A 10,137-nucleotide genomic window follows, 5' to 3' on the forward strand; every position below is an offset into this window, starting at 1 on the left:
GAGAATGCTATCATCTCGTAAAATTTGACCTCAAGCAACAACTTATATAACGAGAAAAAATAAGAGAAATTTTATCTATAAATAGTACCTCTTTATTAATCACAGGATTTTCTTCTTTTTTTATTTCTCATTGTACACGTTGTTATTTGAGCTTAAGATTTATAAAACGATAGATGATAGCATATTTTATAATAACATATTTTTATTATAATTTAATACGTTTTTTAATATTTTGTTATACAATGAGTCGTGTAACCTACATGATAGAATTTTTCCTCCCGGTCGCCCTCTCCACGCACACACCGGACACGATCGCTGCGACAGCTACACGAAACTCACTTCGGAGTTGGGAAGCAGGTCATATAACATACCGCCCCGCGCGTCATCGTCGTCCTACCCGCCCGGCCAGATCCAGGCGTCCAGATCCCCGAACCCCCGCGCCCATGGAGCCGTCGCCGGCGCAGGCGGGCGCGTCGGACCGGGACCGCTCGCCGCCGGCGCCGCCTCCTCCCCCGACCCCGTCGTCGGCTGCGGCTGCGATATCGTCGCCGCTCGCCGTCGTCTGCAGCTTCTGGAAAGGTGCGCCTCGATCCTAGCCTGATGGTTTGGTTCCATTCGTCGAGTAGAGCAGGTGATGTAGGTTCGAATTGCCGAGCTCCAGGGAGCAGTTGGATTGGATCGTGTATTCGTGCCGCGATAGCTGTGAGGAATCGTGGTTCCTAGTTGCTAATCGCCAGTCGATAAGATCTTAATGGTCCTGAAATGTTGACATACATTTGTCATTGCCGTTACCAACTGCTAACATCTGCTCTGTCCGCTTCCTCGAATTGCTCACAATATTACGCACGATCATCTGGGCACAAGTATGCGAAGCAATTTTAGTAGCAAAAGGCTTTAGCCTCTATCTCACACTAAGACTCTGCCATTTATGAGAAGCTTGGAGAGCATTTACTGTCCTAAATTAGTTGTTTAATGGAGCTTACAATATGGCAATTGCATCTGTGTAAGGTGTTAGAGATTGAGAACAAGTGTTGTGAGCATGTGGTATTTTACCTGTTCATCATGTATTACTAAGTATGTGAGGAGGTATGAGATAACATGCTGCCAATTGTGTTTTCTGTGTTTGGAACTTACAACTTTGAGATTACTTCGACTGCGAATGTTCATGCATTGTGTAACACTGTCAATGGTCTAAATTCTGACTCTGGTTTCTTGTGCACATTAGACTTCGATTTGGAGAAGGAAAGAAGTGGTTTGGATGAGCAGGGTTTAAAGATTGCGGAGAATCAAGAGACTAGCCAGAAGAATAGACGTAAGCTTGCTGAGAACACCCGGGATTTCAAAAAGGCATCTTCAAACGAGAAGCTGAGTTTATTCAACTCTTTGCTGAAGAGTTATCAAGAGGAGGTTGATAACCTCACAAAGAGAGCAAAATTTGGAGAAAATGCATTTCTCAACATCTATCAGAAGCTATATGAAGCCCCTGATCCATATCCAGTTCTTGCTTCTATGGCTGTATGTTCTTTCAAATCTAACTTCTTTTGTAGCTCTTCTAATTCTGAATTGTCTCTTGTACTCTCAGTTGCAATATACTGTAAAAAATAGGAGAAACTATCCTTACTTGTCCAAGGTTACAAGATTGCATGTCATCATGAAGCAAAACAGCATTTGTCATCTCGTTGTAATTTCCCATATACGTTAGATTTTTTTATGACCAAAACTCTTATGTAGCACCTGTTTTCTACCAAATCGCGCCGCTGTACTCCCACCCTCCATAAATGTAGGTTAGTTTATTGCAATAAAGGGTGCTGATCTAACATTGAAAAGTATAGGTGGTAAGTTGTCAAACTGAAAAATATGGCGGTAATCCACACCAACTTATAAAAGCACAATCAGTCAAGATTTTTTTAAAAGCAAAATATAGTCAGTTAGCAGTTTTGGAAAAAAAGAAAAAGACAGTGCAGTGTGATTTCCTCCGATAAAATCACATGTTTTCAATTTTATTTTTCATTTTATCTTGAATCGGTGTCTTTTACTAGAAGCTTGTCTAAATATGATAGTTGGGGTTCAATCATTAAAGTCTATAATTGTATCAACGCATGCAGGATCAAGACCAGAAACTATCGGAACTGGAGACTGAAAATCGTAAGATGAAATTAGAGCTTGAAGAATACCGGGCTGAAGCTGCGCACTTGAAGAACCAGCAGGCAACAATTAGGCGACTTGAGGAGCGAAACCGCCAACTAGAACAGCAGGTCTGTTCTGTTACCACTCAATTACTTGCTCCCTTTTCTTATCTTTGTCTCTGTTTTTATTCTTTTACATGTAGGAGATCAGTGTAAAAAAATGTGTTTCTTCATGTCCTGTTGCTTGTTAAATCGTCATAAATGTCAATTTGTTCATAGAATAATATTGATTGAAATGTTAAATTTCTCCTAATTTCAATCCGCTTGTAATTTTGTTTGATCATCATATTATTAATTAAAATTTATTTCATAGAAGTTTTTCTCTGTATGAGTGTTGTCTAAAGGGTGTATAGAGGAGGGTAATTTCCTTTTTCTACCAGTAGCAAGCATTTAGTCTTGGCATTATAACTTATTCAAATACTTTACACTATTCCAGATAGTTTTAAATAACCAGCTTCCTTCTTTCTCGAATTTTAGATTTCTTTTCACTTTGCAATATTTTTATGTTCTATTCAACTTTTGATGATTTTAGATGGAGGAAAAAGTGAGGGAGATGGTTGAAATGAAGCAACGAAGCATGGCAGAAGATAGTCAGAAAACTCTTGATGCCCTTAAAGATAGGTATGTTAAATCAACAGTAAATATGGAAACCAACTGTTCTGTTATCGCCCTGATTGCAATTCAGAATTCTTGCTTGACATCAATGGCTACTTCATATACCATGACTCATACTGTATATTTTGACCTTTAGTTTGCTGTAATTGTAGGGAACGGGCATTGCAGGACCAACTAAGGCAAGCTACAGAAAGTGTAAAGAATATGCAGAAGCTACATGAATCGGCGCAAAGCCAATTGTTTGAGCTTCGCACTCAATCAGGTCTATCTCCAAGCTGTGTAACTTGATCATCTCGAGACTTAATATGGTCACAATATTTTTTAAAGTTCTAGTGAATCCAAATATCTCATTTCTTTCAGAGGAGGATCGAGCTGCAAAGGAGACTGAAGTCAACCTTCTGATGGATGAAGTTGAACGGGCTCAAGCAAGATTAGTTAGTCTTGAGAGGGAAAAGGTAGCCTTGCGATTTCCATTTTCAGTTTAATGTTTCTGACTGCATAACTAATCCAACTTGTTATGGTAATGGCCACCACAAGCCATATGTGGATGGCTCTAACATCTGGACTGGTGTCAACTTCTTTTGGTCACTTCTGGTTTTTTTATGTTTTAATTTTGTAATAGTTTTTCTAACAGAATCCTGTAGAAGGATGTTAATCTGTTTTTTAGTGGCATGCAAGCCAGAGGAGCTAGTTTTCACATACCCCTTGTTTGGGTGAGTTGGATTGTTTTAGGGATTTTTAAGATCTGATTCAAATTTGGTAGGGATTTAGATCCAACAGCGGCGAGTCTTGGTATGATCTTAGCAATTTCCATACCAAAATGCACCCTTGAATTACCTGGATGGACAGTAGGGCAAAGTCTTATTGTGATTGACACGACATCACTTGATTTACCATCTTCATGTGGGAAAAACCAATAGAATACAACAGGAAGACATCTGAAAAACCAAGAAAATTTGAGAGTTGAGGGATCAAATTAACCAAACTAGCATTCAGGGACCAAATGTGCTACAAGTTGAGGCACTAATCATACAAATTTTCCAAGAAATAATGCTGTGTAGTGTGATATATATAACCTTTTCATAATTTTCATTATTTGAATAATGATTCTAAAAGTTGGCATCAAGTTCTGATGACTTGCTTTGGTGATTGTTTCCTGCCAGTCTGTATGGCTACTCGTTGAAAACCTTTTGAAAATGGCCCAATTTGAATGTTTTAGTGGCAAAACATTATATGTTCACAAGGTTAGTCATCATCAAATTTCGTGAAAAATACAGAGTGAATAACATGTGATGCGTTGATCAGAAATGTGCAAGGCTATTGCTCACTCAGTGCATGACTGCATGACCCCAGGATACCTTTTTTATACCTTTTTTTTTTCATTTTCCTGCAGGGGGATCTACGTTCTCAGTTGCAGACAACAAATGAAGATGCAAGCAAGAGTGGGTCAGTTTGTTTGTTTTTCCCCATTTTGCCCGTGTACATTGTACGAACTGACGCTTTTCCTAACTGTAAATCATTCATGGTTGATGCACCTGTGATGTTAGTGTCTTTTGGTAGTGCTGCAGTGGGATTTTATGGCTATAAAATTTTAAAGTTGCACTTGTTATCTGAACTACATAATTTTGCAGTGATTATTTGGAATCAAGTGATATCCTTGAGAGTTCCTTGAATGCCAAGGAGAAGATTATCACAGAGTTGAACGCAGAACTTCGGAATATTGAAAGTACTTTATCCAGTGAGAGAGAGTTGCATGTGAATGAGCTGAAGAAGTTGACCGCTTTACTCACTGAAAAGGTACTAACTTCTTAAAGAACGTTATCCTGTGTAAACTCGGTGTTCTTGGATCAACTCAGTGTTCTTGGCGCTGATTACTAAATACCAAATTATATCTACTTTGTTTAATGTGCACATTTCTTCAAGTAGAATTCTGGAAGGGACTAAAACTACTCTCTTATTTATAGAACCTCTTGTTTGATCATTCCCTTAATGCGAAAGACAAAAAACCTATACATGGATTGTAACCTATCTAATTACCCCTTGTGATTCATTATCCAAATGTAGTTCAGTATTCCCTCCATTTCGAAATGTTTGTCCACACCCACCATTGTGCACAGGCCCAGGAAACCCAAAATCGATGCAAAAGAAGCAACAAATCAACCCACCATTAGGTGTCCACCCCTCGGAACACGCAAACATACCTTAACTCCTTAAGGAACTGAGCCTAGCTCAGTTGGTTGAGGGTGTGGATGTACACCTAGACCACCCACGTTCGAGTCCTCTTCGACGTGAATTTGGATGCCTATTTCTTATTTATAATGCCACCTAGTTCCTCCTAGGTTGATCGAGCCCTCCCCCCCTTCTAAAACCCACCCTTTGCATTTAAAGTCTCTTGAATACAAGAGAGCAATCATCATATGGACAAACATTGTGAAACAGATTCTTCCGAGGCCATGGACAAACATTGTGAAACGGAGGGAGTAAACGCTAATTTATTTGCTTTAATCACTGTTCACTTGACATTCTCTATTCACTTCAATTGTTGTGGGTGAGATGGATAAACATGACTATATCCTGCAATTTTGCACCTCATTTTGGAAAAAAAAACACAAACAAGGGTAAAACAGTTTTAATGATGAAAAGAGATGTTACATATTTTGCTTCTGTTAATTGTTTTAAAAATGTAAACTAGTTTGTCATGCATATGTCTTGGAACTATTTGTTTCTATGCAACTATACTTCGCCCTTTCTTTATAATTTTGTTAATTAATTGTCTATTTACAGGAAAGTGCTCTTATGGAGTTGAAGAAAGAACTCCAAGAAAGACCTACAACAAAACTAGTAGATGATCTCAAGAAAAAGGTTCAGATTTTGCAGGTACTTACAACAAAAATACTCCTGTGTACTGCAATTTTAACATTAAACCCCTTTTCTTTTGAGACCACCATGGTATTAAACCCTCTAACTCTGCTAATTCTTAAGTTCTTAATTGTGACTACATTCCATCCGTAGTAGTTGGTTCTGAACTCATATGTGTTCTTTCAATGCAATTCAATTTACATAATTCATGATTCATGAAATTAGATTTCCTATGTTGTATCCTACGAATAGATTACCCCCATTGTGTTGTTGCCTTCTTGGTGGTGATTCTACAATGATATATTTGAGATATGGTTATATGAATTGTTAATTGTCATCACATGTGACTCCCCTATCTTTTGAATTTTGATTCTTTGGTCTTTATTCCTGCTGATACCACTATTCTTTCAATAGGCTGTTGGTTACAACTCCATTGAAGCTGAAGACTGGGAGCTAGCTACCAATGGTGAAGAAATGAGCAAGTTGGAAGCATTGCTTCTCGACAAGAACCGTAAAATGGAGCATGAACTAACACAACTGAAGGTTGGTATCTAGTTTGGATGCTGGAAGAGTGGAAGCTGTGGTGTTTAGTCACTTTTTTTCTCTAAGGACATTAATCTTTCTTTTGTATGCACGATTTCAAGATATACTTATTATCTTTGATTCTTTATCTGCTGGAACTGGCTGATAAGTTGCTTGTATTTTTAAAGGTTAAAATATCAGAGAAGTCAACACTTCTTGAGGAAGCTGAAAAAAGGATCGCTGAACTAACTTTGAAGGTTGAAGAGCAGCAAAAGTTGATTTTGAAACTTGAAGATGACATACTAAAGGTTGCTTTGCATGCTCGTTGATAATTCATAATTTCACATAGCACCAGTTAATCCATGATGCCTTATACATATATTCACAGAATCCGAACTGGCTATATGTCTTCTTGATGTAGTGTTCATGATCAGTTTAGCGGTGCAGTCTGAGTAATGTCATTATGTTGATATAACAACATGATTCTGTAATTTGGATGTTAGAAACCAAAATGTTGCTATATTATTTCTCTACTTTCATTTTCAGAATATAACTAATATTTGTTATCCTCGGTTCAGGGATACAGTTCAACTGATAGGAAGGGTTCACTTTTGAATGATTGGGATCTTCAAGAAATCGGCTCAAGTGAAGCATCAGAGGTAATTTCTAGTTTATGTATGCTTATCGCACCCTGTGTTGCTATAATTCTGCAATACCTTATGTTTATTTGAAGATTGCTGGCAGAAGTTTGTTTTTGAATACTTGTATTAGAACAGGTTGCTGAATTAACCGTTATTGGCTTATTGCGTGTAACTGTTTACACCGCTGTGTTGCTTCAATGAGCTAGTAAGTACCATTAGTTCTGTATTAACAGTTTGTTGATAAACGATCCATTGCCTCCAAACATAAAAGCTCTGATGGTCTGATTTTGCAAACATGCTAGTAATAATAATACTATTTACACTTTCAAAAAATAATAATATTTAGCAGTATATGCAGGTGTTTATCACCAGAGGCTACCATTCTAGACGTTGATGCTCTTATGAAATGTGCCAAAAGTTTTGCTTGCATTGTACCTTTTTATTTGTACCAAACATGTATTTTCAGCAGCATGGTTGGCTATGAATGTACATACTATTGGCTAGCATATTGATTGCTGAAACTTTTTTTTTTTGTCATGGTGAACAGTTTTGTTAGGGAAACACCCCTCAAATTATCTATCCGCAACTGTGATTTCAGTTTGTTAAGAGGAAAAATAGAAGGCCTGCTAAGATCAATGTGTATGATGGGATGGCCACTTTACTCAAATTAATGTGTATTTTTTATTTTCAGGGTACGGATCCAAGGCATGCATCACCAGACCAGGATCAAAGTTCTATGCTCAAGGTCATTTGCAATCAGAGGGATCGTTTCCGTGCACGACTACATGAAACTGAGGAGGTATTTAGTGAATTTGTGGAAAATGGCTGCATCGTTCTAGTGTTTCAAGTGATAGTGCTTGTTTATCCTCATATAATTAGATGCTAAACAGCATGTTGTGTGATGAACTTCGGCCTTTTTATAGTTGGACGAGGCTTGGTTGTGGTTTTGTTCTCTCGGTGATCGGGCCGACCTTTAGACTAATATTTACAGAATTGAATGTTGAGATGAGATGACCATTTGCTTTGATTATCTTGACAGCTGTGGATCTGTTGTGCTTCTCTCAGGATTATGCTTTTATCCAATGATGCCTCTTGCTCTGGAGACATGATGGTGCATCACTGATCATCTATTGTCATTTTGTGTCTCTTAGGAGCTGAGGAGATTAAAAGAGAAGTATGAGATACTAACGGTAGAACTGGAAAAAACTAAAGCCGATAATGTTCAACTGTATGGAAAGATTCGATACGTCCAGGACTACAGCCACGACAAGATTGTTTCCAGAGGACCAAAGAAGGTTTAGCGTAAATCTGTGGGATTTAAATTTGTCTTTACATTTTCTAGCATTTGACCTTTGTTGCATTGTTTTTCCAGTATGCAGAAGATATTGAAAGTGGCTCCTCAGATGTTGAAGCGAAGTACAAGAAAATGTATGAGGATGACATAAATCCTTTTGCTGCTTTTTCAAAGAAGGTACATATATGTTTTAACATATCATTAGTGACACTTGTTATGTATGGTATTGCACATAGTTTATTTATACTTTTCCTTCCATACCCAGGAAAAGGATCAACGATACAAAGAACTTGGTTTAAGAGATAAAATCACTCTTAGTAGCGGTCGTTTTCTCCTTGGTAACAAGTATGATACTATCTTCTTCCCTTTCTGTAAAACTCAGGGTTTTCGTTTTTCTTCTATTTTATTCTGCATGCTGATGTTTGATGATAACCACCGAGTTATTGTAGAAACTTCAAGTTAGAAATGTCTTTTAGATTGGTTGCAAATCACACAGTGCCGCAGCGTCTGGAATTTGAATTGAACAATATTGACCTCAGTGACCCCGAAGCGATAGCTTGACGCGTTTTCTTTGCTTGACGCGTTTTCCGTGGGGCACGAGTCCATTACTAGTGAAAGTAGTTAATGTGAGTCTAAACTTATTGAAATTATGCTCTGCTCATTGCAGGTACTCTTAAATTTATATGCTTGGCCAATATGTTACATCTAAACCTATCACTTTTTATTAATTTTAGCTTCATGGTGTGAGTAACTCGTTTGATGTTGAAAAATACATATCAATCATTCATGATGCATATTTGATCAGATATATTTATACTGCATGATACCAGAGTTTCTTTATATTAGTCATATGAAGTGGAATGGAATGCAAGATTAATATTAAAACTATTTATTTCTACTCACAGATACGCCCGGACATTTATATTCTTCTACAGTATTGGATTGCATCTCCTTGTATTTACATTGCTGTACAGAATGTCAGCTTTGAGCTATCTCAGGTGAGTATGCAATGCTATAGCAACTTAAATTGAGTTCATAGAAACTTCTTTTAATCTAGCTTCCGAGCATGGCTAATATGAATTAGTTACACAGCACAACACCGGGACATGATGAAATCATTGTGGACGCTGGCAATCAGACACTATCGCACATGCTCTAAGTCAGTTGAAGTTACATGTGAAAGTATTGTCAGTATCATGGAAACAGAAGCCTTCGGGGTTTTGATCTCAAGAATATTTGCATAGGATCGTAACTGAAGTTGCAGTTGACTTATTTTCTCTGTTCCCTTAGGCGTCTGGATATGATTCTGTAGATAAAAATTTTCCAGTCTTGGGGGCAGGGTCGACGGTTTTGAAGCCTATATGTATACTGTTGTATTACTAATTACCATTTTGTTGGTAAATGAAAGCACATCTGATCACCAAGGTACATCATACCATCGAAGTGTTCTTTATAGTGCCCCAAAAACTTATCTCCCTATTTATATTTGTATGAGTGGTATAAGCTGTACTCCCTTCGTTATGTGCTTCATTTTCAAGATCCCAATGCACCTTTGATAATGATTCCCTTAGCAGTTTACCAGTAAAGATAGAAATGACAGTTTTTTTGTGCAATTTAACTTCTCCGAATCACTGAGGACCCGTTTGGATCCTAGGACTAGCAATTAGATTCTAATTCTAATTCCATATGGAATTGAATTTGATAGAATCTAATTCGATTCTAATTTTCTTGTTTGGATGTAAATAATTTTTTTTCAGGAATCAAATTACAAAGGCTGTTTGACGATTAAATATGAATCACCATCAATAATCTATACATGAATAAATTATAGAGCTGAATAAACTCCTTTCCTCCTCTCTCTACATTCTCTCTCCTTCCCTCTCATGCTCTCTCACTCCTTAAGTTCTCCACTCTATTGAATAAAGATGAACTGAAGCCTCTTGTTACAATTATTTCTCTGTGTAAACATAATTATAAATTATCATAAAAGGAAGAAAAGTACTTCGCTCACATCAATTCT

The 10,137-nt window shown here is 37.5% G+C and overlaps 1 protein-coding gene across 1 annotated transcript; it reads left to right on the forward strand.

Annotated features, from left to right (window-relative positions):
* The first annotated feature begins 280 nt into the window (after positions 1 to 280).
* LOC133913144 (protein CASP-like) lies at positions 281 to 9,550 on the forward strand. Its single transcript, XM_062356208.1, has 18 exons — positions 281 to 579; positions 1,226 to 1,515; positions 2,106 to 2,255; positions 2,719 to 2,807; positions 2,954 to 3,063; positions 3,162 to 3,256; positions 4,195 to 4,247; positions 4,433 to 4,598; positions 5,586 to 5,678; positions 6,075 to 6,203; positions 6,371 to 6,490; positions 6,761 to 6,841; positions 7,515 to 7,622; positions 7,975 to 8,118; positions 8,196 to 8,294; positions 8,383 to 8,462; positions 9,023 to 9,115; positions 9,210 to 9,550. Exons 1-18 carry the CDS (start codon positions 444 to 446, stop codon positions 9,274 to 9,276), a joined length of 2,103 nt encoding a protein of 700 aa, XP_062212192.1. The 5' UTR covers positions 281 to 443; the 3' UTR covers positions 9,277 to 9,550.
* Positions 9,551 to 10,137: the final 587 nt, after the last annotated feature.

This window comes from Phragmites australis, chromosome 3, assembly GCF_958298935.1.
Source record: "Phragmites australis chromosome 3, lpPhrAust1.1, whole genome shotgun sequence".
Lineage (NCBI taxonomy): Eukaryota > Viridiplantae > Streptophyta > Magnoliopsida > Poales > Poaceae > Phragmites > Phragmites australis.

Coding starts and splice junctions, on each gene's coding strand:
- LOC133913144 (XM_062356208.1), top strand. CDS start 444: ATGGAGCCGTCGCCGGCGCAGGCGGGCGCGTCGGACCGGGACCGCTCG. Junction 3,064..3,161: donor TGAGCTTCGCACTCAATCAG/GTCTATCTCCAA, acceptor CATTTCTTTCAG/AGGAGGATCGAGCTGCAAAG. Junction 8,119..8,195: donor TTTCCAGAGGACCAAAGAAG/GTTTAGCGTAAA, acceptor TTGTTTTTCCAG/TATGCAGAAGATATTGAAAG.